Source organism: Lepidochelys kempii, chromosome 24, assembly GCF_965140285.1.
Source record: "Lepidochelys kempii isolate rLepKem1 chromosome 24, rLepKem1.hap1, whole genome shotgun sequence".
Lineage (NCBI taxonomy): Eukaryota > Metazoa > Chordata > Testudines > Cheloniidae > Lepidochelys > Lepidochelys kempii.
Window position 1 is genome coordinate 15,437,037 of NC_136403.1, and position 27,731 is coordinate 15,464,767.

The 27,731-nt window shown below is 59.1% G+C and overlaps 1 protein-coding gene across 4 annotated transcripts; it reads right to left on the reverse strand.

The window, feature by feature from the left end:
• Nucleotides 1–576: 576 nt before the first annotated feature.
• LOC140902664 (myelin-associated glycoprotein) lies at nt 577–26,049 on the reverse strand. Of its 4 annotated transcripts, none has more exons than XM_073322992.2 (11): nt 25,916–26,037; nt 19,990–20,057; nt 14,662–14,736; nt 12,237–12,605; nt 11,420–11,716; nt 10,693–10,950; nt 10,107–10,367; nt 9,215–9,502; nt 8,881–8,977; nt 5,902–6,001; nt 577–3,591 (listed from the first exon to the last, which is right to left on the reverse strand). In XM_073322992.2, exons 3-11 carry the CDS (start codon nt 14,705–14,707, stop codon nt 3,427–3,429), a joined length of 1,881 nt encoding a protein of 626 aa, XP_073179093.1. In that variant the 5' UTR covers nt 14,708–14,736; nt 19,990–20,057; nt 25,916–26,037; the 3' UTR covers nt 577–3,426. The 4 variants fall into 4 exon arrangements, with proteins under 4 accessions (XP_073179093.1, XP_073179094.1, XP_073179092.1 ...); XM_073322993.2 differs by lacking the exon at nt 25,916–26,037 and adding an exon at nt 20,442–20,588; XM_073322995.2 differs by lacking the exon at nt 19,990–20,057 and adding an exon at nt 4,679–4,718 and having other exon boundaries at nt 3,505–3,591; nt 25,916–26,049.
• Between the last annotated feature and the right edge of the window lie 1,682 nt (nt 26,050–27,731).

A 27,731-nucleotide genomic window follows, 5' to 3' on the forward strand; every position in this document is an offset into this window, starting at 1 on the left:
GGACTCAAAGGTTTGGAGAACCTGCCCCCTCCCTGGGGTGGTTGTTGCGAGGGTCAAGTCCTCTCCTTGGGAAGAACCTGCCCCTTATGTCCAGTCTGTATTTGTTTGGCTTCATCCCCCAGCCATCAGAGCTCGCTTTGCCTTTGTGGGGTGGGTTAACCAGCCTCTGCTCCCCAAAATCCCCTCCCCAGAGAGGTGCTGCTAGACCTGGACCAAGGCACCCCCCCTCCCTGGTGCTGTGGGAGACCCAGATTCAAGCCCTTGCTCGGTTTGATTCACACTGGGGCATCGGGGCCAGCCCTTACTGCCATGGGAGAGCCCCCACTCTGCCCCTCTGCAGCACAGCGCCCCCTATTGCTGCCCTGAGGCATCGGGGCCAGCCCTGCCAGGAGAGAGCACCTCCACCCTGCTCCCTGCAGCACAGCGTCCCCTAGTGCCGCGCTGGGGCATCGGGGCCAGCTCTGACTGCCAGGGGACAGCGCCCTCACCCTGCCCCCGGCAGCACAGCGCCCCCCTAGCGCCATGCTGTGGCATTGGGAAGACCCCCCGAAAGGGAACACAATGCTAGACACCATGTGGATTTGTAAAATACATTTTATTTCCTTCGGAATACAAAGTCTGCTGGGTTAAAGTCATTAAACAGTTGGCACCTCACGGAACGACGATACACAACGAAACGGACATAGTCGTGGAATTAATCCAGCTCTCCTGATATGTTCGCTAGCCTAATTCTACCTGGGAGCAGGGCTGCCTAAGCCAGAGGCACAATTGTGTCCTGTAACACACGTACACACGCGCACACACGATACTACAAAGTTACTGCGCTAATCCCGGCTTCAATTATTTTTTATAGTCTTCCCTATTTACATAGAAGCCAAGAACGGGAATTGTCCACACGACTTAGTGTAAATCGACGGAGGCGGTGTTCTGGGTTAGGCCGCGGCTCTTTTCCCAGCGCTGGGAGCAGAAAGCCAAGTGAGAGGGGTGGAAATGAAAGCCGATTAGAATTTACATTTTGGCTTTGGTGGCAGGGGAGCGATTCTGTGTTTTCAAACAGAAGAAGGGCTCTGAATCAGAAGAAAATGGCAAAATTTCCTGCAAAGAGAAAATTGCGGGGGTGGGGGGGGATTTCTTTTTGGGGTCAATGGAAACTTTTTGTTTCCATTTCAGCTTTTTTATTTCCAAATTGACGTCGTTCTGGGCGGTAGAAACAGGAGTGTCGGACGTACAACACGGGCGGGAATTGGCCTGCTCTGGGGAGGCCGAAGCTGGAGAACCATGTTTGGTTTGGGGTGCTGTCCGTTCAGAAAGGGGTGGCCCGAATGGAGAGTCCGGGGGAGAGCCAGGAGTTCCAGAACGGGGGGGCGCCACGGGGCCATGGCCCCATCACTTTCTACCGGCCGTAAGGGTCAGCAATGAGTGGGGGGAGAGGGGAGCGAGGGCGGGGGTCTTGAGGGGAACAGGTGGGGTGGGAGCAGGGCCCCGGGGGAAGGGGCAGGGTGGTGGCGGGGAGAAGGGGAGGGGCCTCAGAGGGATGGGGCGGGGCCATGGTTCAGGCACTGGTGGCCCCCCACTTTTAGACAGCTTCCGCTGCTCCTGGGGAGAGCAGCAGAAAGGATCAGAGGTTTAGAAAAAACTTGACCATTGAGAAAAGAGTAAAATAACTGGGCCTGTTTAGAGAAGAGGAGGCTGAGGGCAGACCTGAGAACAGTCTTCAGACCATGTTCTGGGCAGGGGAGATTGAGGTCAGGTATTAGGAAAAACTTCCTAACACTCCGGGGGCGTTCAGCTCTGGACTCTGCTTCCAAGGGAGGTTGTGGGATCCGCATCAGTGGAGAGTTTTAAGACCAGGTTCGAGAAACGCCTGACAGGGATGGTCTGGGGCTACTTAGTTCTGCGTCAGTGCGGGCGGCTGGCTGCCTCACGAGGTCCCTGGATCCTTTCCACCCTGCCCTCATGGCAACGCCATTTGCATGGTTCCTTTACCTGCCAGAGCTCTGTGAAGTGGCCTTGCTATTATTATACCAGTGCCTCAAGCGCTGTGTTTGATTTGGCATCTAATCACGTCACATCCAGCTTATCAATAAATAGAGCCTCGATCCGGGTGCCTGGAAGGGTTAACAAGGTTAGGGGGAGGTTTCTGGGCAGAATTAAGCGCTGGTTAGAGAGTTTCGACGTTGTTAGTCTGGGCTTTTTATTTATTTCGTTGTCTATCATCAGGCAAATATCGGTTAAAAAAAATGACACCAAAAATAAATGACGATTTGTTTTAAATTTCCCCCCAGGATGGCTGGTGCCGATGGATCATAGAATTCCAGGGGATCGGACCCAGAACGTGAGCACCTGTTTATCCCAGTGGGAAACAAAGATTACAGCTGCGGGGTTTTTTTGGACTCCTGATTTACATCTGAGCCACCCAGAGATTTCCCCCCGGAATAACTATGTCAATTAGACGTGTGATTTTCTACTGATCTAGGTAGACCACCAGCACAAGCCCTGTCTATACCAGTACAGCTGTGGAGGCAGTTAGCCCTATAGGACAGGGCTTTATCCCAGTATAGTGTCTTCCCCTTCCTGGCTGGGGATGGCTGTGCTGGTCTCAGCAGATTTATACCACAGACAAATCTTTATGCAGAAGAAAAACCAAGTTGTTCCTTCCGCACGTGGAAAGACAGATTGGGGGAATTAGAACAAGGACTGGATGGGTTTAGGGAGGAGCCAGGCCCGTTTTGTACAGGGTCCACCTGGGCTATCTAGGCAGGTACTTGCATGGCTCCTAGAGAGATAGCTCAACGGGGTAATTAATGATTCAACAGGGCTTTGGTTGAGCCTCCCAAACGGTTCCAAATTTAGCCTCACAAAAGCCCTGGGGTGGGAGGGAATTATGAGCCACATTGTGCACAGGGGAAATTAAGAGATTGTGGGGAAACTGAGGCACGCAGAGAGGTTAGGACATACCTCAAGGTAGCACAAAGTCTGTAGCACAGGTGGGATTGAAACCCCAGGTCTCCTGGGTCCCAGTGCAGGGCCAGACCCACATAACCAGCCATAGGGCTGTCAAAGAAGGGGCCCCCATCAGGGTATGAGGCGCTGGCCAGACACACAGCAAGAGATAGTCCCTGCCCCAGCTGAGATTGGAGCCGCATTGTGCCAGGCACTGTGCAGACACACAGCGAGAGACAGTCCCAGTCCCAGCTGCGTTCAGTCCGAGGTCCTGATGGCAGTGGGTGGGGTTTCCATGGCAGGGGGCGTGTCCTGCCATTAGTGGGCGTGGCAGGACCTGCACTCTGCAGGGGGTTGATCCCGGTAGGCGGGGTTTCTGGGACGGCGGCATGCCTGGTGATTTGGGGGCACAGACAGGTCCTGTTTCCGGCGGGCAAGGTTTCCATGGCAGAAGGCGTGTCACTGGGGGGAGGCGGGGGGCGCTCACTTGACGCGGATCTCCGCATACTCCGCCAGCTCCTCCGTCAGGGTGTAGCTGTCCTTGGTGGCCAGTTTGGTGAAGTCGATGTTGGCATAGTCCACGTTCAGGTCCAGGGAGCCCTCGGGCTTGTTCAGGAGGTGTTTGTCGGAGGCCAGGCGCCGCTCATACTACGGGGGAAGCAGAGCAGCATCAGTCTGGGTACGATTGGCATGTTCACCTGTGGGACTCCCTGACACTGGAGAGTACAGTGTTAGCCTGCGGGACTCCTTGCCACTGGATATTACAGGGTTAACCTGTGGGATTCCTTGCCAATGTATATTATAGGATAAACCTGTGGGACGCCCTGCTGGTGAAAATTATAGGCTTATCTGTGAGACTCCCAGAGCCTGGATATGATAGGATTAGCTGTGGGACTCCCTGACACTGGATATTAACCCACAGGAGTCCCACCTACTGGGTATTATGGAATTAACAATTGGGGCTCCCTGCCACTGGATATTATAGGATTAACTCACAGGACACCCTGCCACTGGGTTTTAGTGGGGTTAACCATTGGGACTCCCTGCCACTGGATACTAGGGGCTCAACATATTGGATTTGCTTCAGGAGGATACCATTGGGGTTAGCTGGTCCAATAATACCATAGTTTACCTAGAAAACTCACTGCCACTTGATCTTACTGGGATTAGCCCGTGGGACTTTATTGGTATTAACCTGGGGAACTAATAGCTGCAGGATCCTTTCCAAAGGATGCATTCCTAATCAGAGCTCTCCTGGGCAGGGGGTGCCAGGGGTGCGAGGACTGTCCCATGTGGGGGTGGGGGGCTGTCTGTTAAGATTTTACGCCACAAAGAGACGAGACCACGAAACAAGCAGAGGGGGAAAGGAAAACACCACAACGCTGCAAGGGACCTTGCTGCCAGGACAAGGGGCTGCCAGTATTCCAGGAAGACCCCCATGCCCTGCCCCACAGCTGACCTGTGAGAGCCACCCAAGCAACAGGATAGAAACCAGAACCAGTGCCCCCTGGAGGGAAAAGGCCCCGTGCCCTATTCCCCACCACCATGAGCCCAACAGTCCCCGACTCTCTGGCCACATCAGAGCCAGCGCCCCCTAGGGGAAAGGTCCTGTGTCCCATTCCCTGCCCAGCCACTCCGCTGCATGACTGTGGGGTGCAGAGGAGGTCCCCGTGTCCGAGCCGAGGTGTGACGCACACTGGTGGGGGGTGACACAGACTGGGGAATCCAGACTTACCCGGGGGTCAGTGGCTCTCCAGGGAGCAGATCTCCTTAGACTAGCGGAGAAGGAAGAGCAGTCACTGTGTACCTGGGGGGACGACCCCTTGTTGCTGCCCCATATGGAGGATGCCTCTGGGGAGCACCTCCAAAGCTGCAGCTTTACGGACTGGGTCTGGGACGCAAAGGGATGGAAGAATCCCTTCCCCCACCCCCATGCACCAGCCTGGGGCTGGATCATAGGAACATAAGAATGGCCAGGCTGGGTCAGACCAAAGGTCCATCTAGCCCAGTGTCCGGTCGTCCGGCCGTGGCCAGTGCCAGGCGCCCCAGAGGGAGTGAACAGAACAGGTCACCATCCAGTGATCCAGCCCATTCCCAGCTTCTGGCAAACAGAGGCCAGGGACACCATCCCTGCCCATCCTGGCTAATAGCCATTGATGGACCCGTCATCCAGGAACTGATCTAGTTCCCCGAGAGGGGAAAGGCCCCCGTGTCCCATTCCCCACCCCCCTGAGCCAGCCAGTCTGGGCTAGGTTTCCTCTCCGGTTATGGAAACTAAGTAGTGACTGACAACATAGAGGGATCAACTTTATCTAAACTATACATCCCCATCCACCCCACTCCACTCATCCACCCCTATATACACCCCTTCCTCCATCCATCCACCCCATACACACCCCTCCATCATCCCTCCACCCCATATCCATCCATCCATCCACCCACCCCCATACACACACCCCCTGCATCCACTCCTATATACACCCCTCCCTCCATCCACCCACCCCCATACACACCCCTCCCTCCCTCCATCCCCATCCACACCTCTTCCCTTATCCACATTCCCTCCACCCATCCATCCATCCCCATCCACACCCTCCAGCCAGCCAGCCCATACACCCCCCTCCCTCCCTCCATCCACCCCTATACACAACCCTCCCTCCCTCCATCCCCATCCACACCTCTCCACTTATCCACCCCTATACACACTCCCTCCCTCCCTCCCTCCATCACCCATTCATCCCCACCAAAATCTCTCCACACCCCTCCCTCCATCCATCCACCCCTATACACACCCCTCCATCCACCCATTCATCCGCATACACATCCCTCCACCTATCCACCCCTATAGACACCCCTCCATCCATCCATTAATGCCCCCCAGGCCCCCCTCCCTACCCACACACACAGCACTCTGTCCACCTCCATGTTCTCCCTGCCATGCCAATCCCATCGTCCCACCTCAGATTTGTCCAGGGCCCCCGGGGGCCGGTACTCGCCGCTGTACGCCACGGGCGGGTGCTCCAGCTGTACGAAGCTGGAGTTTTCGTTCACGTTTTTCCTGGGGAGAGAGAGACGACACAGACACCTCTGTCACTGGGCGACCCCCACAGTGGGGCGGGGGGGGGGATTCTCTGTCACTGGGTGACCCCCACAGTGGGAGGGGGGGGGGGATTCTCTGTCACTGGGTGACCCCCACAGTGGGAGGGGGGATTCTCTGTCACTGGGTGACCCCCACAGTGTGTGTGTGGGGGGGAGATTTTCTGTGACTGGGCGACCCCCACAGTGGGAGGGGGGATTCTCTGTGACTGGGCGACCCCCACAGTGGGAGGGGGGATTCTCTGTCGCTGGGCGACCCCCACAGGGGGAGGGGGGATTCTCTGTCGCTGGGCGACCCCCACAGTGGGAGGGGGGATTCTCTGTCACTGGGCGACCCCCACAGTGGGAGGGGGGATTCTCTGTCGCTGGGCGACCCCCACAGTGGGAGGGGGGATTCTCTGTCACTGGGTGACCCCCACAGTGTGTGTGTGGGGGGGGAGATTTTCTGTGACTGGGCAACCCCCACAGTGGGGGGGGAATTCTCTGTCACTGGGCGACCCCCACAGTGGGAGGGGGGATTCTCTGTCGCTGGGCGACCCCCACAGTGGGAGGGGGGATTCTCTGTCACTGGGCGACCAACACAGCGAGGGGCCATGCCCTGTCGCTGGGCGACCCCCCAGAGCTCCCGCGTATCTCATTACTCAATTAACAATCTGCATGACATAACTGCATCTGCATTAATGACATAATTTAATAATGATCTTAATAATCCAAAGGTAGCAGTTTGCTCCTGAGGTATCAGTGACTGATAGTTGCTAATGAATTATCAATCATTAATTACCCACCAACCATCTTTGATTAGGATCAATTCGTGGCTAATGCCCCAGACTGATCAATAGGTGACTGCTAATTACCGAACACGGATTAACATTGGTGCTTCGTGAATTATGCTGTTCGCGAGAAATGCCATTTAACCAGCGATTGTCGATTACTGATCTGGATACAAATGTGTATCCTTCTCCTACAAAAATGCTCCTTAGTTTTAAGCGAAGAGCCGTCATGTGTGTTAATTGTTATTCTGCCTTTATTTGGAGAGACAAAAAATGGTGGCCTTCCCCTGCCAAAGTCGCCCTTTCCGTCGAAAATCAACGACGGAGACGCGTTTAAAACGATTGCGGGGAACGACACTTATTTCGGTGCAAGGCCGTTCGCCGCCCGCCCCGGTCAGAGCGCCCCTCGTTTGAAAACCCAACTGGATCGGAAGGTCCACCTGGTGATGGCAGTTAGGCCGAGGGTTGGTCCAGGAAGGATTTCAATCGACTGACGCCCAGAACAGCTGCTCTCCCTTTAAGAGCAGTTCTGCCGCTAATGTAGTGCCAATCTTTAAAAAAGGGAAGAAGGAGGATCCTGGGAACTACAGGCCAGTCAGCCTCACTTCAGTCCCTGGAAAAATCATGGAGCAGGTCCTCAAAGAATCAATCCTGAAGCACTTGCATGAGAGGAAAGTGATCAGAAACAGCCAGCATGGATTCACCAAGGGAAGGTCATGCCTGACTAATCTAATCGCCTTTTATGATGAGATTACTGGTTCTGTGGATGAAGGGAAAGCAGTGGATGTATTGTTTCTTGACTTTAGCAAAGCTTTTGACACGGTCTCCCACAGTATTCTTGTCAGCAAGTTAAGGAAGTATGGGCTGCATGAATGCACTACAAGGTGGGTAGAAAGCTGGCTAGATTGTTGGGCTCAACGGGTAGTGATCAATGGCTCCATGTCTAGTTGGCAGCCGGTATCAAGTGGAGTACCCCAAGGGTCGGTCCTGGGGCCGGTTTTGTTCAATATCTTCATAAATGATCTGGAGGATGGTGTGGATTGCACTCTCAGCAAATTTGCGGATGATACTAAACTGGGAGGAGTGGAGATACGCTGGAGGGGAGGGATAGGATACAGAAGGACCTAGACAAATTGGAGGATTGGGCCAAAAGAAATCTGATGAGGTTCAATAAGGATAAGTGCATGGTCCTGCACTTAGGACGGAAGAACCCAATGCACAGCTACAGACTAGGGACCGAATGGCTAGGCAGCAGTTCTGCGGAAAGGGACCTGGGGGTGACAGTGGACGAGAAGCTGGATATGAGTCAGCAGTGTGCCCTTGTTGCCAAGAAGGCCAATGGCATTTTGGGATGTATAAGTAGGGGCATAGCGAGCAGATCGAGGGACGTGATCGTTCCCCTCTATTCGACACTGGTGAGGCCTCATCTGGAGTACTGTGTCCAGTTTTGGGCCCCACACTTCAAGAAGGATGTGGATAAATTGGAGAGAGTCCAGCGAAGGGCAACAAAAATGATTAGGGCTCTGGAACACATGAGTTATGAGGAGAGGCTGAGGGAGCTGGGATTGTTAAGTCTGCAGAAGAGAAGAATGAGGGGGGATTTGATAGCTGCTTTCAACTACCTGAAAGGGGGTTCCAAAGAGGATGGCTCTAGACTGTTCTCAATGGTAGCAGATGACAGAACGAGGAGTAATGGTCTCAAGTTGCAGTGGGGGAGGTTTAGGTTGGATATTAGGAAAAAACTTTTTCACTAAGAGGGTGGTGAAACACTGGAATGCGTTACCTAGGGAGGTGGTAGAATCTCCTTCCTTAGAGGTTTTTAAGGTCAGGCTTGACAAAGCCCTGGCTGGGATGATTTAACTGGGAATTGGTCCTGCTTTGAGCAGGGGGTTGGACTAGATGACCACCAGGGGTCCCTTCCAATCCTGATATTCTATGATTCTATGATTCTATGATTCTATGGCAAGAGGACGGTCTGCGATCCCGTCTGGCTCCGGCCTGGATTCGGGCCCCAGCGTCCCCCCGCTCCCATTTGTTAGTGCAGCTGAGCCCCGGGGGGCTCCGGACTTACTTTTTCCGTGTCTGACTCACGTAACACACGGCGGCGATGAGAATCGCAAAGGCCACCACGGCACCCACCGGCCCCACCTTCGCCCACATCAGATTGTCTGAAAGCAGCATGCAGGCTGGGGTTAGTCCCGGCCTTGCCCAGCGGGGGGCGCTGTGGGGAGTGGGGGGCAGGGGAGTGCTGGCCATGGAGGGAGCTCGCGGCTACCCCAGCCCTGGCTACTCCCATCAGGGGGCACTGTGGGGAGTGGGGCAGGAGCACTGGCCGTGGGGGGAGTTCCTGGCTACCCCAGCCCCGGCCACTCCCAGCAGGGGGCGCTGTACAGGCGGACACTCACTGGAGTGGTGGAACTGGAGCTGCTGGTTCTTGGTGCCGTACAGGTTGCGGGCGGAGCAGACAATGAAGAGCTGCGAGTCCGGCTCCCCACGCAGCGTCAGGATGCTGGTGACCGTGTAGCCCGTCTTCTGGGAATAGACGAACTCCTGGTCAGTCTCGTTGACCGTCACGTTCCGGGTGGGCAGCTCGAAGGAGATCACGGGCTCCGGATTGGCCAGCACAGCGCAGACACACTGCACCGTGTCCCGGGCCGCCGTGCACTTCGACTCCACGAGGATTATGGGAGCGACTGCGGAGGAGAGACACAGCATCAGCATCGACGAGATGCAGCCAGCTCTGGGGTGGAGCGGCTGGGGAACAGCCACACATAACGCTGCAGAAGGATGGCCTGGCCCAGAGCTGCCTGAGATGCAGCCTCATCTGGGGTGGGGCAACTGGGGAACAGCCGCACAGCGACGCTACATGGGGACAGCTTGCCCGGCACTGAGATGCAGCCAGCTGTGGGGAGGGGCACCTTGGGAACGGCCACACAACACTGCATGGGGATGGCCTGCACGAGAGCTACCTGAGATGCAGCCTCGTCTGGGGCGGGATATCTGGGGAACAGCAGCACATAACATTGCACGGAAACAGCTAGGTTGGCGCTGAAATGCAGCCAGCTCTGGGGCAGGGCAGCTGGGGAACAGCCACATATAACACTGCGCAAGGATGGCCTGCGCCATAGCTGGCTGAGATGCAGCCTCATCTGGGGTGGGGAAGCTGGGGAACAGTCACACATAACGCTGCCCAGGGGCAGCTCGTCTGGTGCTCAGGGACAGCCACCTCTGGGGGGGGGGGTAGGATAGAGGGGGGAAAGCCCTGACACCCTCTGCCACCGGGCATGGGTGACTCACACTCCACGGTGAGGTTGAAGGCGGAGCCGCGCTGGCCGTACTGGTTCTCCGCCACACACCAGTACTCCCCGTCGTCCTCGTGGGTCACGGCGGGGATCTCCAGCAGCAGCTCGCTCTCGTAGACCACCGTGGCCACGATCTGCTTCTCCTTGAAGATAGTGATGATGGGCTCCGGGTTGCTCTCGGTGGTGCACAGGATAGTCACCGGCTCCCCCTCCACTGCCACCACCGAGGAGTTCACCGACGGCTTCCGCGGGGCGTCTGCGAAGGGAGGGCACGCGTTCACTGACCCACAGAGCCAGAACTATAAGCAAAGTGCCCCACTCCCCTCCCAGAGCTAGGATGGAAAACCAGGAGTCCTGGCTCCCAACCCCCCACCCCCGCTCTAACCACTAGGACCCACTTCTCCCACCGCTGGGGAATAGAACCCAGGAGCAGCCCCCGCACCATCCCCACTCTAACCACTAGATCTCAATCCCCCTTCCCCTCCCAGAGCCAGGATAAAACCCAGGAGCCCAGGCTCCCAGCCCTTCCCCCGCTCCGCTCAGACCACTAGACCCCACTTCCCTCCCCTCCAGGCACTCACACATGATGGTGAGGGCCAGGGAGCGGTTCACCCGCCCATACACGTTCTCGGCCACACAGGTGTAGATCCCGTCGTGCGCGTGAGTGACGTTGTCCAGCTCCAGCGTCAGGTTGGTGGATGGCTCCTCCCGCAGCACGGCCTCCTCCTTGAACCACGCCAGCAAGGCCAGGGGGTTGCTGTCCACCACGCACGCCAGCACCACGTGCGAGCCCTCCGTGATCTCCAGGGACGAGTTCACCTGCAGGATCCGGGGCACGTCTGCGGTGGGGGAGGCAGAGTGTCCTTAGCCTGGGGGACTCCCTGCCACTGGAGGTCAGCGGGGATAACTTGCGGGACTCCCTGCCACTGGGTGTTAAGGCCACGCTACCAGGTATTAGTGGGGTTAACCCATGGGACTCCCTGCCACTGGAGGTCAGCGGGGATAACTTGCGGGACTCCCTGCCACTGGGTGTTAAGGCCACGCTACCAGGTATTAGTGGGGTTAACCCATGGGACTCCCTGCCACTGGAGGTCAGCGGGGATAACTTGTGGGACTCCCTGCCACTGGGTGTTAAGGCCACACTACCAGGTATTAGTGGGGTTAACCCATGGGACTCCCTGCCACTGGGTGGCAGCAGGGTTAACCCGCAGGTTAACTCCTCCTGCTCTAAGCACTAGCCCCCACTCCCCTGCTGGCACCAGGGCTAGAACCCAGCAGGCTGGCCGGGGGGCAGTTCTGGGGACTCACACTTGACGTCCAGGGTGGCGAAGGCCTCGAAGAGGAAGGTGGTGTTGGGGTAGGTGACCTGGCAGCCCAGCTCGTGCCCGTCGTTCTCCCGCGAGGGCCGGAACTTGAGCAGGGACACCTGGCTCCAGGTGCCGCTCTCCTCCTCCAGCTGGCCGAAGACAGCCTGCTCCTCCAGCACCTCGTGGTGTAGCCAGCTCACCACGGGCTTCATGGTGGGGCAGTTATCTGGCACCACGCACCGCAGCTCCGCCTCCGTCCCCACCACCACCGCAGCCGGCGGCACAATGGTGGGTTTGTCTGGCGAGGGAAGAGGCTGGGTAAAGCCAAAGACTCGGGCTCCAACCCACTGGACCCCAGTCCCCTCCCAGAGCCATAGAGAGAACCCAGGAGTCCTGCTCCCAGTCCCCACCTCCCCGGCTCTAACCACAAGACCGCACTCCCCTCCCAGAGCCATAGAGAGAATCCAGGAGTCCTGCTCCAAGTCCCCACCTCCCCGGCTCTAACCACTAGACCCCACTCCCCTTCCAGAGACGAGAAGAGACCCAAATGCGCCCTGATGCAACAGTAGGGGGGTGCTGAGCTCCATGGCACAGGGTGCAAGATTCACTGCGGGGGGGGCTCTCTCATCACTATTAATTGAGCCCCTAGAGGGTCAAGGGCCCCGTGCCCCATTTCCACCCCCCACATCGCCCCCCGAGCCAGCCAGTCCCATGCCCTGAAGCTGGATGGCAGCCGGCGCCCCCTAGAGGGGAAAGGCCCTGTGTCTCATTCCCCGATTTAGCCGTCCAAGGGGCCTGGCCCCAGCGCCCCCACTCACTGATGATCTCCAGGTTGCTGTGCTCCGAGTAGGTGTACTGGTTGTAGCCGCCCAGGTCCCCGCGGAAGAAGTACTTCCCCGCCAGCTCGGGGCTGAGGCGGCCGAGCTGCAGGGTGCAGTTGCGGGCCTGGAGGTCACCCAGCAGGCGGGTGCGGCCCTGGAAGCTCTCGTGAACGATGCTGGTGCGTGACTTGTACACCACGGGCGGGTAGTTCCGGGGGTAGGGACTGTTGAAGTACCAGATGCCGTGCACGGCCGAGGGGCGCAGCTCGTCCGGGTAGTCAAAGCGGCACGGGATGGCCACACATGTGCCCTCGAAGGCCACAATGGTCTGGGGCATCCACGCGCTCCACGGCCCACCCAGGGTGCCTGGCGGGCAGATGGGAGCAACAGGCACTGGGCAGTGGGGCCAGGAACCCACACGCCCGTCCCCTTTGCCCCCAACCTCTCCTGCCATGGTCCAGTCTCCTTCCTGTCGATTTTCCCACTGCCCTCTTCTCTGCCCAGCTGCCAAACCCCGCTGGGCCCTGGTTTGTTACCCGTCTGTCCATCCCACTCTACCCATCCATCCCTCCATCTGTTTCCATTCATCCCTCTCTCCACCTATCCATCCATCTATTCCTCCCTCCCTCCACCTATCCATCCATCCCTCTCTCCACCTATCCATCCATCCATTTCCATCCATCCATCTTTCCATCGCTCTCTATCCATCCATCCATCCATCTCTCTATCCCTCTCTATCCATCCATCCCTCCATCCGTTTCCATCCATCCCTCTCTCCACCTATCCATCCATCCATTTCCATCCATCCATCTCTCCATCCCTCTCTATCCATCCATCCCTCCATCCGTTTCCATCCATCCCTCTCTCCACCTATCCATCCATCCATTTCCATCCATCCATCTCTCCATCCCTCTCTATCCATCCATCCCTCTCTCCAGCTATCCATCCATCCATCCCTCTCTATCCATCTCTCCACCTATCCATCCATCCATTCATCCCACTCTAACCATCCCTCCCTCCCTCCCACAAAAACATTTATCCACACATCCATCCAATGAACCATTTATCCATCTACCCATCCAGCCAGCCAACGGTCCATCCATCCAACCATTTAACCATCCATCCATCCGTCCTTCTGTCCATCCATCCAAACAATCCACCATTTATCCATCCACCTACCCACCCAACCATCTGAACCAACCATTTGTTCATTTAATCATCCACTCAACCAACCTACCTTCTATCCATCCATCCCCCTACCCACCCATCCAATCATCCATTCATCCAACCCACCATCCAGCCATCCCTGCTTTCATCTCTCTCTAGTTATTTCTCAGACACCTGGGTGGCACTGTATCTAAACGCCACCCCAGCAACAGGTACAATTCAACTGACATAAAATTACAGTTCTGACCCTCACGGCCTCCTCTTTGAGTCGCCCCAACGGATCCTGCTCCAGCGAGGACACCAAGCAGGGCTGCCTGTATGTTCCCCCCAGCAGGGTCCCCGATCATAGAATCATAGAATAGCAGGATTGGAAGGGACCTCAGGAGGTCATCTAGTCCAACCCCCTGCTCAAAGCAGGACCAATCCCCAATTTTTGCCCCAGATCCCTAAATGGCCCCCTCAAGGATTGAGCTCACAACCCTGAGTTTAGCAGGCCAACGCTAAAACCACTGAGCTATCCCCCCGAGCTATCCTGTGAGCACAGCCTGAACCCGAGGCCTTTGGGAACTCTCTTCCGCCAGAGCTAGTTCCGGTGGAGCTAGTTCAGGGCTTTTCCCATGCTGCGAATGTTAGACCTGAATGAACACGCACCTGACCTTGGAACTCCTCCCATGCCTCAGTTTCCCTGCTGACTCAACCACCCGCTTTCAGTGTCCAGTTCGAACCTGGATCCTACTCCCCAAGCTCTCATTGTGGGAGCCTGGCTGCTGGGGTAGGGGAGGGAATATCTCATGGAGAGCATCCCTCTTTTTCCCCACAATGTGGAGAGCTCCCCAAAACACACACCCGCAGCCCCCCACCTTGGAGGACACCGCCCCAGCAGGGACTGGGTAGCTTGTTCTCCTGGGACCACCCAGCCCTCAGTCCAGGGGTACAACAGAGCTAGACCAAGGTCCAACAAAGTCAGCTCACGCGCCAGGAAAATTTGAACCGCCGACGGTGAGCTGATTGGCGGGGCTGGAAAACCAATCAGATGCACCATCCCGCCGCTTGGCTAAGTCTGTGTGATGACACAGGGCGAGTGGACAGTTCATGCACTGAGGTGTACACGCCACCTACTCCCCTTTGGCTCAGTGAGCAACAGCTCTGGCTGTTCGCTCCCGAGAGCCCCAGGTTCAAACCCACTCTCTGGAGACAGGGCTGTAAAAGACAGGAAATGGGGCTGTGGATTGCTCCCTTGGGGTCCCCTCGGTACCTCCAAATAGGATCCCGAAGGTGAGCAGAATGCCAGCAGCCTTCATCTTCTCCGGGGGCAGCGGCGTTGGGTCAACTGGGGAGAGAGAAGAGGGGTTTAGATGAGGTGTGGTTGGTGTTTCCCCATCTCACCCCCAGGGCAAATGGGACCCGACCCAGGAGAGCCCACTGTGTGCACACGGTAGGTCTGATCCCATCCAGCAGGGGGCAGCATGCACCCCGACAGAGCAGATCCATCCCTGCCAGCAGGAGGTGCTGGGGCCTTCAAACAAACAGCCGGCGAGTTTCTTGGGGAGAGACCAGGGCACACGGGCACCAAAACTAGAGGTCATTCATTGCAAGCAGCAACCGCTGTGATGCCCCCTAAGGGTCATGCTGGGGACAGAACCCAGGAGTCCTGGCTTCCACTCCCGTGCCCCACCCTCTGCAATCAGACCCTTCCCCTACAGAAGTAAGGATTAGATTAACTGGAGAGACACTTTCAGGGTGGATCTCAGGGGACAGTTCCCCCAATGCAGGAGCGGGGGAGGGAGTCTCTGAGGTTGGGGAATCACTTCCCAACAAGGGGAAGGAAGTGGGGTCTAGTGGTTAGAGTGGGGGGGGGGGTGTTGGGAGCCAGGACTCCTGGGATCATTCCCTGACACTCAGGAGATTTAACACTAGGCCCAGGGAGATGTTGCTGTGACTCCAGCACGGCAGGGAGATCCCTGGCCCAGGGCGTGGAGGGGGTGGGGGGGGAGTGTGGGGGGAGAGAAACGCAACCTCAACCCCACCCAAGGAAACATGGGAACCGAGCAGTCGCTGCTGTTCTCACAATGGCCACAAGATGGCAGTGGGGCCTCGCCACATTCACACACAGCCCACTAGTAGCAGAGCCAGGGAGAGAACCCAGGAGTCCTGGCTCCCAGCCCGTCCCGCCTTAGCCCCCACTCCCGTCTCAGACCTGGAGGGAGAACCCAGGAGTCCTGGCTCCCAGCCCGTCCCGCCTTAGCCCCCACTCCCGTCTCAGACCTGGAGGGAGAACCCAGGAGTCCTGGCTCCCAGCCCGTCCCGCCTTAGCCCCCACTCCCGTCTCAGACCTGGAGGGAGAACCCAGGAGTCCTGGCTCCCAGCCCGTCCCGCCTTAGCCCCCACTCCCGTCTCAGACCTGGAGGGAGAACCCAGGAGTCCTGGCTCCCAGCCCGTCCCGCCTTAGCCCCCACTCCCGTCTCAGACCTGGAGGGAGAACCCAGGAGTCCTGGCTCCCAGCCATCCCGCCTTAGCCCCCACTCCCGTCTCAGACCTGGAGGGAGAACCCAGGAGTCCTGGCTCCCAGCCCGTCCCGCCTTAGCCCCCACTCCCGTCTCAGACCTGGAGGGAGAACCCAGGAGTCCTGGCTCCCAGCCATCCCGCCTTAGCCCCCACTCCCGTCTCAGACCTGGAGGGAGAACCCAGGAGTCCTGGCTCCCAGCCCGTCCCGCCTTAGCCCCCACTCCCTTCTCAGACCTGGAGGGAGAACCCAGGAGTCCTGGCTCCCAGCCATCCCGCCTTAGCCCCCACTCCCGTCTCAGACCTGGAGGGAGAACCCAGGAGTCCTGGCTCCCAGCCCGTCCCGCCTTAGCCCCCACTCCCGTCTCAGACCTGGAGGGAGAACCCAGGAGTCCTGGCTCCCAGCCCGTCCCGCCTTAGCCCCCACTCCCGTCTCAGACCTGGAGGGAGAACCCAGGAGTCCTGGCTCCCAGCCATCCCGCCTTAGCCCCCACTCCCGTCTCAGACCTGGAGGGAGAACCCAGGAGTCCTGGCTCCCAGCCCGTCCCGCCTTAGCCCCCACTCCCTTCTCAGACCTGGAGGGAGAACCCAGGAGTCCTGGCTCCCAGCCCGTCCCGCCTTAGCCCCCACTCCCGTCTCAGACCTGGAGGGAGAACCCAGGAGTCCTGGCTCCCAGCCATCCCGCCTTAGCCCCCACTCCCGTCTCAGACCTGGAGGGAGAACCCAGGAGTCCTGGCTCCCAGCCCGTCCCGCCTTAGCCCCCACTCCCGTCTCAGACCTGGAGGGAGAACCCAGGAGTCCTGGCTCCCAGCCCGTCCCGCCTTAGCCCCCACTCCCGTCTCAGACCTGGAGGGAGAACCCAGGAGTCCTGGCTCCCAGCCCGTCCCGCCTTAGCCCCCACTCCCGTCTCAGACCTGGAGGGAGAACCCAGGAGTCCTGGCTCCCAGCCCGTCCCGCCTTAGCCCCCACTCCCGTCTCAGACCTGGAGGGAGAACCCAGGAGTCCTGGCTCCCAGCCCGTCCCGCCTTAGCCCCCACTCCCTTCTCAGACCTGGAGGGAGAACCCAGGAGTCCTGGCTCCCAGCCCGTCCCGCCTTAGCCCCCACTCCCTTCTCAGACCTGGAGGGAGAACCCAGGAGTCCTGGCTCCCAGCCATCCCGCCTTAGCCCCGACTCCCTTCTCAGACCTGGAGGGAGAACCCAGGAGTCCTGGCTCCCAGCCCGTCCCGCCTTAGCCCCCACTCCCTTCTCAGACCTGGAGGGAGAACCCAGGAGTCCTGGCTCCCAGCCCGTCCCGCCTTAGCCCCCACTCCCTTCTCAGACCTGGAGGGAGAACCCAGGAGTCCTGGCTCCCAGCCATCCCGCCTTAGCCCCGACTCCCTTCTCAGACCTGGAGGGAGAACCCAGGAGTCCTGGCTCCCAGCCCGTCCCGCCTTAGCCCCCACTCCCTTCTCAGACCTGGAGGGAGAACCCAGGAGTCCTGGCTCCCAGCCCGTCCCGCCTTAGCCCCCACTCCCTTCTCAGACCTGGAGGGAGAACCCAGGAGTCCTGGCTCCCAGCCCGTCCCGCCTTAGCCCCCACTCCCTTCTCAGACCTGGAGGGAGAACCCAGGAGTCCTGGCTCCCAGCCCGTCCCGCCTTAGCCCCCACTCCCTTCTCAGACCTGGAGGGAGAACCCAGGAGTCCTGGCTCCCAGCCTGTCCCGCCTTAACCTCAAAGACAGTCCCCCCCCGAGGACACAGACGCTCCCTTATGAGCCAGCACAATTCCCAGGCTGGCCGGGTCCAAGGAGGTGACTCCGACGGGCCAGCAGAGCTGTGGGGCGGGGGGCACCGTGGGGAGCTAGCAATGGAGCAGCCCTGACAGACACAACGGCCATGGGTTGGGCCCCCCGACCCTGGTGGGCCTTGAGGGCCCAGGCCTTGAATGGTCACCATGACACGGGGCCCAGAAGGGGTGGCTAGGGCCGACTCTACCCAGGGCTCCCTAGGCTTAGACCTTGAGTAGCCCCATGGCATGGGGGGGAAGGAGGAAAGGGGTCTATGGAGCCAACCCTAATCTCTGAGTAGCAACCAGATCCTAGGGGACGGGGTAGAGAGGTCTGTGGGGCCCACCCAACTCAGGCCTAGGCCTTGAGTAGCCCCATGGCATGGGGGGGAAGGAGGAAAGGGGTCTATGGAGCCAACCCTAGTCTCTGAGTAGCAACCAGATGCTAGGGGACGGGGTAGAGAGGTCTGTGGGGCCAACCCAACTCAGGCCTAGGCCTTGAGTAGCCCCACGACATGGGGAGAAGGGGATGAGAGACCTGTGCGGAGAGGCCAACCCCACTCAGGCCTGGAGCCTGCCTTAGCCCCGCACCCCTGCCCCAGCCCTGAGCTCCCAGAGCCTGCACTCTGCACCCCCCTCCACACCCCAACCCCCTGCCCCAGCCCGGAGCCCCCTCCTGCACCCCAACTCCCTGCCCCAGCCTGAAGCTCCCTCCTGCACCCTGAACCCCCCATTTCTGGCCCCACCCCGGAGCCCGCACCCCAAGCCTGAGCCCTCACCCCCTCCCGCATCCCAACCCCCTGCCCCAGCCCAGAGAGGGTGGGGGAGAGCTCGCGACAGCAGGAGGGGGGATGGAGTGAGTGGGGGGTGGGGCCTCTTAGAAGGGGCGGAGCAGGGGGCGGGGCCTCAGAGAAGGGGCGGGGCAGGGGTGTTTGGTTTTATGTGATTAGAAAGTTGGCAACCTTAATGAGAGGCCTATGGGGCAAACTCTACCCAGGCCTTTGCAGGTCAGAGGCAAGATGGCTGCCGGGAAAGATGGCTCCAGCCCCTTGCCCGCATCAGGCCCCATTTCCATGCTTCCGCCGCTCTCCAACCCCCAGCTCCCTGGCACAGGCTGGTTGCCATGGCCCAGCCCGGTTGCCATGGCCCAGCCCTGGTGTGAGCCCCACGGGCCGTGGAGCCAGCCCCGTCCTGATGTAGGGCGGCCCCGTAACCCTTCGGGGGAGGCCTCCGCCCTCCTGATCCTTCCCCCACGGCTCCGCCCCACCCCATTCATTCCTGATCCTCCCCAGAACAGCTCTCCTGATCTGGCCCCCAACACCTCTAGCTGCTCACCCCCCAAAAAATCCTGACCCCCATTTCCCCTGAAACCATGAGCTACCCCGCTTTTTTCCCCCTGAATCGCCTCAACCCCTCATGCCCCCTGTGGCCCCATCTCCAAATCCTGCCCTCTGCCCCCCCAAATCCACTGGCCCTCCATCTGCCCCCCTAAATTCCCTGAACCCCTCCAGTCCTCAACCTCTGACCCCCCCAAGCCCCAGACCAGCCCCAGCTCTAGCTCCCCACAAGCCCTCGCCGGGCTCTGTGCCCTCCCAACACTCCTCCCACCAGTCCTGTCCCCTGGGAGGCGAGGGTCTCCCATCCAAGCCGTGACACACACACCCCTGCTGCCCACACTCAGCTGGGGAGAAAAGCCAGGGGCAGCAGGCCTAGGCCAGGGGGTAGCCAGGCAACGTGGGGCTCGGCCTCCCGGTCGTGGGCACGGCTGCCATCCATGGCTGGTGATTGGCACCAGCTTGGGTTACACATACTGAGAGAGCTTATCAGAAGACCGTGCGGGGGGAGGGGGGTCAGGACGCCTGGGTTCCGGCTCCAGGAGGGGAGCGGGGTCTAGTGGTTAGAGCAGGGATGGGGGTAGGCACCAGGACTCCTGGTTCTTTTGATCAGTAGTGACTAGGACAACCCCACCCCGCTTGCCCACACAGGTCCCAGGGAGATAAACAGGCGACTTCTCCCCACATGAGAGACAAAGGCCTTTGTGCCTCCTGAGGGAAAATGTCAGCAGAGCTACGAGGCTCATTAATCACCCAGAATCTGGACTCCCAGCCCCCCTGCTCTAACCACTAGACACCACTCCCCTCCCAAAGCCAGGGACAGAACCCAGGAGTCCTGGTTCCCAGCCCCCCTGCTTTAACCACTAGACCTCACTCCCTTGCCAAAGCTGGGGATAGAACCCAGGCATCCTGGCTCCCAGCCCTGCCTGCTCTAAGCCACCCGAGCCCACTCTGGCACACGGCGACGCTCCGCATTCTCATACCTTTCAGTGTCCTCCAGGCTGTCTAACCCCTCGGCGACTCCAACATGAAGTTGGCAAAATCCCGGCACCTGTAACCGAAGGGACCGGTGGGGTCAGAGCCACAGATGGACCCCGGAGTGATCAGAGAGTCCCAGGTCCGAGGCAGCGGCCGGAACAACGCCCCCCTCTGCACAGCTGGGACTGGCCTTTCTAGAGAAACGCTCTAATCTGAGTCAGCAGGAAGTGGGGGATACCAGGTTAGGGGGACCTCAGATCTGATTCCTGGCAGTGGGGAAGGGGGACACTGGGCTACCAGGCCCGGGGGGGATACCAACTTAGGGAGGCTCCAAATCTGATCCCTGGCAATGGGGAAGGAGGACACGGGGCTAGCAGGCCCAGGGATTGATCCGGGGTGGCAGGGAAAAGGGGAACCCCAGGCTAGCTGGTGACTGAGCTGGGGCAGCAGGGGATACCAGTGCAGAGAGCTCCCACGATGTGGCACCAGCCTCCCCCTCATGGATCCCACCGCTGGCTCTCAGCGGGGCAGTGTCCCATCCTGGGCCAGGCGCTGGCCTGGCGTCCCCTCCTGCAGCCGGCGAGCCGGGGTGCCGGTCGCTCTGCGTTTCTGCGAGTGAGCGGAGCCCACACACAAATTCCTCCGGCTCAGCGTGTGCGTGGGGGGGACCTGCCACCGGGAGGGAGGGGAGGGGGAGCTGGCTTCACGTGCTGGCTGCTACTCCCGGCACAGCTCTCTGCCTCCCGGGGCTGTGGGGAGGTGGTCCCACAGGGCCCAAGCGGGTCTAGCCCTCGGGTCACACTGGGCCGGAGGAAGGATAGTTCGGCTCTGAGTTTATTCATGCATCTTCCCCTGAGAGGAGATCAGAGACCTCAGGACTCCTGGGTTCTCTCCCAGCTCTGGGAGAAGAGGAGTCTCATGCGTGAATGGAGGGTGGCGCTGGGAGCCAGGACTTCTGGGTTCTATCCCTGCCCCTGGGAGGGGAGTGGGCTCTAGTGGTTAGAGCAGAGTAGGGTGACCAGACATCCCGATAAAATCGGGACTGTCCCGATTTTTAGTTCTTTGTCCCACATCCCGACTGATGCACAGTTGAGATGCCATTTGTCCCGATAGTGCTGCTTTGGCCGCTCCGGTGGTTTTTTTGTTTGTTTTTTGTTTTTGCCTCCCCCATGTGTCCTGACATTTTGTCCATTTCATCTGGTCACCCTAGAGCAGGGGGGCTGGGAGCCAGGACTCCTGGGTTCGATCCCTGGCAGATACAAGCCCATGGCAGTTTGTACTGAGGACCCGAATTTCCCTGGCCAGGGTCACGTGACACCCTCACCCCGTGGATTCATTCCAGGGGCAGGAATTCCTGGCATGCCTGTTGTGTGCTGCCAACACATTTCCCCCCCTACGCTTCCCCAGCTCCCTCCCTCCCCGCCCAGGGGAGACACAGCTGGGCACAAAGGAGCCCTGTGTAATGCCCCCACACTGGGCACACGCTGGGCACACCCAGAATCTCTCCAGCTGATGGGACCCGCGCCAGTCCTGGGCTCTAATTCACAGCATTTCTCTTCGCAAAAAGCGCAAACACTTGGAAATGTAAGGACAGGGAGGGTTTGCCCGGTGCTGAGATGCAGCCACTTCTGGGGAGGGGTAAATCTGGGAAACAGCCGCACAGCAATGCTGCACGGGTTCAGCTTGCCTGGCAGTGAGAACCCCATGTGGCGTCACTGTGCGGCTGTTCCCCAGCTGCCCCAGCCCAGAGGTGGCTGCAACCCAGCTGTGGGGGAGGCCTGCCCCATGCAGTGTTATGTGTGGCTGTTCCCCAGCTGCCCCACCCCAGAGGTGGCTGCAAACCAGCACTGGGAGAGGCCTGCCCCATGCAGTGTTATGTGTGGCTGTTCCCCAGCTGTCCTGCATCTCAGCGCCGGGCAAGCCATCCCCGCACAGTGTTGCTGTGCAGATGTTCCCCCGCTGCCCCAGCCCCACCCCAGAAATGGCTGCATCTCCGCACTGGGCGAGTCATCCCCCTGCCTATGCGGCTGCTCCCCAGCTGCCCAGCCCCAGAGGCTGCTGCATCTCCCGCGTGGGTGGATTGAATTTTCAAGGCTCTTTGCAAAAATCGCTCCTGATCTCTGAGTCATCGAGGCTGATTCTGCTCTCAGTTACACCCCCTGGGCTCTGCCTGACTGAACTGGTGCCACGGGGAGCCAGGGCCCGCAGGATACAGCCCCTAATAATTATAAGGATGATGACGCTTCGCTCCACAGAGCAGATGGCAGCCAGCGCAGCTGACTTCAGCTAAGGAACAAACTCTGTCTGCCTGTGCCCATGTGACGGGCATTGCCAGGGCCAGTTCCCAGCTCCGGCTCAGAGCCAGCCTGATGGACCCAGCCCTGGGCCAGCTTCCACAGGAAACCTGACAGCCCCTAGGGCCAGGCGAATAGCCGGGTAATCCCACTCCAGGCCCAAGTGGGAGGAGATTAGACAGATAGAGAGATAGGATGGATGGATGGGAAAATAAAAGGAGGTAGGGAGGGATGGGGAAGCAAAGGAGGGGATGGAGGGAGGGCGTGTATATGGATGGATGGATGGATGGATGGATGGATGGATGGATGGATGGATGGATGGATGGATGGGGAAGCAAAGGAGGGGATGGAGGGAGGGATGGATGGATGAAGGGATGGCATGTGTGGATGGATGGATGGATGGATGGATGAATGAATGAATGGGGAAGCAAAGGAGGAGATGGAGGGAGGGAGGGCATGTAGCTGGATGGATAGAGGGATGGATGGATGGATGGATAGGGAAGCAAAGGAGGGGATGGATGGCGGGAGGGAGGGAGGGAGGGATGAATGGAGGGTGTGTATGTGTATATGGGTGGAGGGAGGGAGGGAGGGTATGTATGTGCATATGGAGGGAGGGAGGGCATGTATATGGAGGGATAGAGGGATGACCCTGGTATCTGTGGCAGCTGGGCTATGACCCCGGATGGTGACACCGACAGGCATCGGCGGATCCGTCAAACTGCCGACCTCCCCCAGGCCGAGGGAGCTGCTGATGGACTGAGTGCCTGGGTCCCCCTCGGGGTGGGGGATGTACTGACACGAGACAGGGCAGGGCCGTTAAAATGCAACACATCAGCTCAGTGCAAGTCCAAGCCCCCTCTGGTGACCTGGCCCACACTGAGGATAAAAGCCTACTGCTGCTGCCAGCTAATGGAGCGACTCCTTTACGCCACCTAGAGGATAACAACCCTGCTACTGCTGCCAGCTAATGGAGCGAGTCCCTTTAGCACCATTTCTAGTGGATCACAGCCTGGCTGCTGCTTCGTTAGTAGGTGTTCGTGCGTTCCACAGGCAGGTTCCTGGTTCAAAGCCAGCTCGGCCTCACAGGTGCATGGGGCAACTTCACCCCCAGCCCGGGGTGCTGCATCAAGGCCAGGGGTGAATCTGGGGGAGCCGTTGTGGGCACTCGCCCTGGGATGCTGCTTTCAATCAACAGCCTGTCTGCGCAGTGTGTGTACGTGTGTCTCAGATCCCTGCCTCCGGCGTGTGTCTGTCTCCGGGGTTCCCCAGCCCCTCACGTGTTCTCCCAGCTGCTCTGCACCGGGGGGGGGGTGTGAACGATCCCCCCTCCCAGCAGCAGCTGTGCTCCTGCCCCACAGCTTCGGGGCTGCTCGCTCAGGGGTGGGGGAAAGGATTCGGGGGCCTGGCTCTCAAGGCCTTGGCAGTGCCCCCTGCTGGCAGGGGCCGATACAGCCAGGACGGTGAGTGTGAGGAGACCCCCCTGCTCAGGGGAGACAATGATACATGTGAATCATTCCTCTGTCTACCCCTCCACTGCGGCATCTGTCTCTCTAGCCCTCCACTCCCCTCCTGGAGCCTGGGACTGGACCCAGGAGTCCTGGCTCCCACTGGTAGGTAAAGGCCCAGACTGCATGGCAGGTAACTTTGGAAAAATCACAGCCGTAGCACTGGGAGGGGAGCGGGGTCTAGTGGTTAGAGCGGGGGGGCTGGGCTCCAGGACTCCTGGGTCCTATCCCCGTCTCTGGGAGAGGAGCGGGGTCTAGTGGTTACAGCAGAGGGGGCTCGGACCCAGGACTCCTGGGTTCTATCCCCAGCTCTGGGAGAGGAGCGGGATCTCGTGGTTAGAGCAGGAGGGCCTGGGCGCCAGGACTCCTGGGTTCTGTCCCCGGCTCTGGAAGGCAAGCGGGGTCTAGTGGTTAGAGTGGGGGGGAAGGGGACTGGGAGCCAGGACTCCTGGGTTCTGTCCCCGGCTCAGGGAGGGGAGCAGGGTCTCGTGTTAGGAGCAGCGGGCAGAGCACATTTCTCTCTGGGGCCCCAATTCCCTTTGCCCCTCGAGGGTTGGTTCTCGAGCACCCGGCTCCATGCGGCTCGTCACAGCAGGTGGTGGCAGCCCCCGAATGGCACAGCCTGGCAGCGCCACGCGGTGCCCCTCCAATAACAAAGCTGTTTGTCTGGGGCTGGGCTGTGCAATCTGCTGGTGTCACATGGCCGGGGCAAGGGGGCTGCGGGTCGGGAGCGAGGGGCACCGGCAGAGCTGGGGGGCAGGGTGGAGCCCAGGGTTGGGCTAGCAGGGGCTGCGGTTCAGGAGTGAGGGGCACCAGCAGAGCTGGGTGTGTCTGAGCACTGCCCCCTGCTGGATGCGATCTGTCCCCTCCAGGTCAGGCAGGTACCCAGCCTGGTGTCGTGTTGTGATTCTCTGTGATGTGTTAAGGGGACGCGCTCTGACGCGTCCCGTTGTCCTGTCCTCACAGGGGTCTCAGACATACCTGTGCCAGGAGCCCTGGCTCTCCCTGTTACTAAAGCACCAGGGAACCATTCGACAATAACAAACCAGGTTCTGCTCTCAGGAGAGACCCACAATAACAAACCAAACTGCACCAACCCTGTGCATGGAGACCCTACAATAACAAACCGGATTGCACAGCCCCAGCGCTCAGGAGAGACCCTACAACAACAAACCAAACCGCACCAACCCTGTGCATGGAGACCCTACAATAACAAACCCGATTGCACAGCCCCAGTGCTCAGGAGAGACCCTACAATAACAAACCAACCACACAGCCCTCAACTCAAACTCACAAGTCTTTGCAGCCCCAGAGCTAACGCACAGCCCACACTGTTTAAAATGCAGATTCTGGTGCAACCTTAACTAAGGCAGAGTCAGCACCCAACGGAGTTGTTAGAATCAAAGTGACCCCTTGCCTGGCACTGAGATGCAGCCACCTCTGGGTTGGGGCAGCTGGGGAACAGCCGCACATAACACTGCAAAGGGATGGCTCACCCAGCACTAAGATGCAGTCACCTTTGGGCCACGGCACCTGGGGAATTGAGGCACAGGGCAACCAGGTGCCTAACTTCCAGTGGGGAGTCTGGGGGCAGCACTAGGAACTGAACAGGGGGTCACCGAAGTACTAGGCTGGAGCCCTGACCACTGGCCCATCCTTCCTCCCTGTTCCTGAGTCTGTCGTCTAAGATCCGCGAGTCTGATTTGCTCGGGAGAGAAGCCAGGGCTTTGGGGTAACATGGGGCCAGAACCTGGCATCTCTTGGTTAAAGGCAGGTGGGGTGAAACTCCAGAGTTCCTGGCTGAGAAGTCACTGCTGTTACACTGAAAGGGAAACTGAGGCTAACAGAACCCAGGACTCCTGGCTCCCAGCCCTCCCCCAGCTCTAACCACTAGACCCAACTCCCCTCCCAGAGCAGGGAATAGAACCCAATGCAGCAACTATCCATCAGCCTCATAAAAGAGAAGCATTAGCCCCTCCCTTTAAGATCCTTAATTGTGCTGCATTGGTTCCTGACCCTGCCAGCCGAGCTCCCACCCATGCCCAGAAGCATAAGTGTGGCCACCCCCCGGTTCTCCTGTCACCAGCCTCTAATGCTGCCCCGAAGCCCCCTTGTCTCCTGGAGACACCTACCCGGAATCCACAGGGTGTCTCCAAGCATCTGATCTCCGGGGTCCAGCCGAGACCTGGGAAGGGTTTATGTCCCTGGGATGGGTACCAGCGTCTGCCAGCCTCGATGGCCGGCTCTCCAGAGCCAGATGGGCACGATGAGGAAGTGACAGAGCAGGCACCCAGCACAATGGCTCCCTTTGTAGGGGAGTTCGGGGCCAGATGTGGGGCAGGGCTTCTGTACTGATGGGAGGAGCAGCGGGGACGGGGGGAGGAAGGAAAAGGGAGTTGGGGTGGGATCTGGGAGTCAAGGGGGCTGGGGCCAGAATCTGGGGTGGGGGGAGGAAGATAGGCAGGAGGAGCTCCCCCCTCCACACACATAGAGCCCCCCCACACCCTCCAGAGCCCCAATAGATACACACACACTAAAATAGAGCCCCCAGCCCCCCCCCAAAACAGCCCCCAAGCCAATGTTCCTCAGCTCCCATCCAGCTCCAGGGCATGGCTTGGGGGGAATGGGGCACAGGGGCTTTTCCCTCTAGGGGGCACCAGCTCCAATTTGGCCCCAGGGCGGGGACTGGCTGGCTCAGGGGGGCAGGAAATGGGGCACGGGGCCTTTCCTGTCTGGGACGGGGCTGGGAATAGGGAGCTCTGCGTCCACAACCATCAGCCCTTTCCCCGGGGCAGATGTGTCTGGCTGGGATCTGGGGCTGAGGCCTCGGCCAGCGAGTTACGGGGGGGGGGGGCTCTCAGCAGGGGCTGGATTCGCCCCAGGGATCGGCGGCGAAAGGCCAGTGAGCAATCCGCGCCCAGGCAGCTCCCGGCGCGGCTCATCGATGCTCAAAGGCCAACCCTGCCACGCTGCCGGGGGGACTCACGACGCCACTGGTGGGCTCCATAAAGACGGGCAAAACTTCACAAAACGTGGGCCCGGTGTAGAGCCTGGTCCTTTAGGAGCCACAGGTCCCGGGGCCAGCCAGCGCCGCGTGCAATTGATTAGACCCAGCTGAGATGCATCAGGTGTTTTCTAGGAAGGACAGAGCCAGGGGTGGTTGGGGGGGATGCAGGAAGGTGGGTAGGTGATTGATTGATTGATTGATTGATTGATTGATTGATTGATTGGCTGTAGAGCTGAGTGAAGAGCCACTGTAGCCTGCGTGTTATGTTCTACTTTGCCAGTGTTGTTTGAGTGAATAAAGCAACGCCCATGAAAAGGGACCTGAAAGAATCAGACAGACCTGCCGTGGCATAAGAAGCGTTCGAGGAATCGTTGCGTTAGATTATACCCAATGGGGCAGCATAGCCGGATCTAAAACCGAGATCTCCCATGCAGGGTGTTTGAACCAGGTGCCCAGCTGGCCAAGGACAAGCATCCTTTGGAAGGAAGATTTCCATGAAGGAACAGTGTCCTTGGCAATTTTACTCGCCACTGTTGCTACACTATGTATATATATAGGCTTGGGAGGATTAGCTTTTTATCGGTAGATGTCGATTTCACCATACAGACGCAATGGGGTTGCCAGTTTTGGTTGGACGTATTCCTGGAGTTTCATCACGCGACATACTCTTTCATTAAAGGTTACTCTTTTGTTCCTGGAGGCTCCAGGGCAATCCTGGAGGGTTGGTGATGCTACACACAGACTGACGAAAAATGATTCCCACCGACAAAAGTCCAAACTTACCGACAGACAAAGTAAGAAAACGGCAGCTTGCGAGATTATCACCGTTTGATTTCGGGGGGGTTTACTTTGTATATCTGGAGCTGTGATGTTGACAACTTGTGTACAACGGCTCGAGAGCTTTGTTGTTTTGAATCTCCACGTCCAGAAGGGGCTGTCGG

Excerpts from the sequence above, each read along its gene's own strand:
- LOC140902664 (XM_073322991.2), bottom strand. The coding sequence starts at position 25,943 with ATGCTTGGAGACACCCTGTGGATTCCGG. Across the intron at positions 14,737-25,915 it reads AGACACCCTGTGGATTCCGG|TTGACCCAACGCCGCTGCCC; the intron begins GTAGGTGTCTCC and ends CTCTCTCCCCAG. Across the intron at positions 8,978-9,214 it reads GCTCCAGTTCCACCACTCCA|ACAATCTGATGTGGGCGAAG; the intron begins GTGAGTGTCCGC and ends TGCTGCTTTCAG.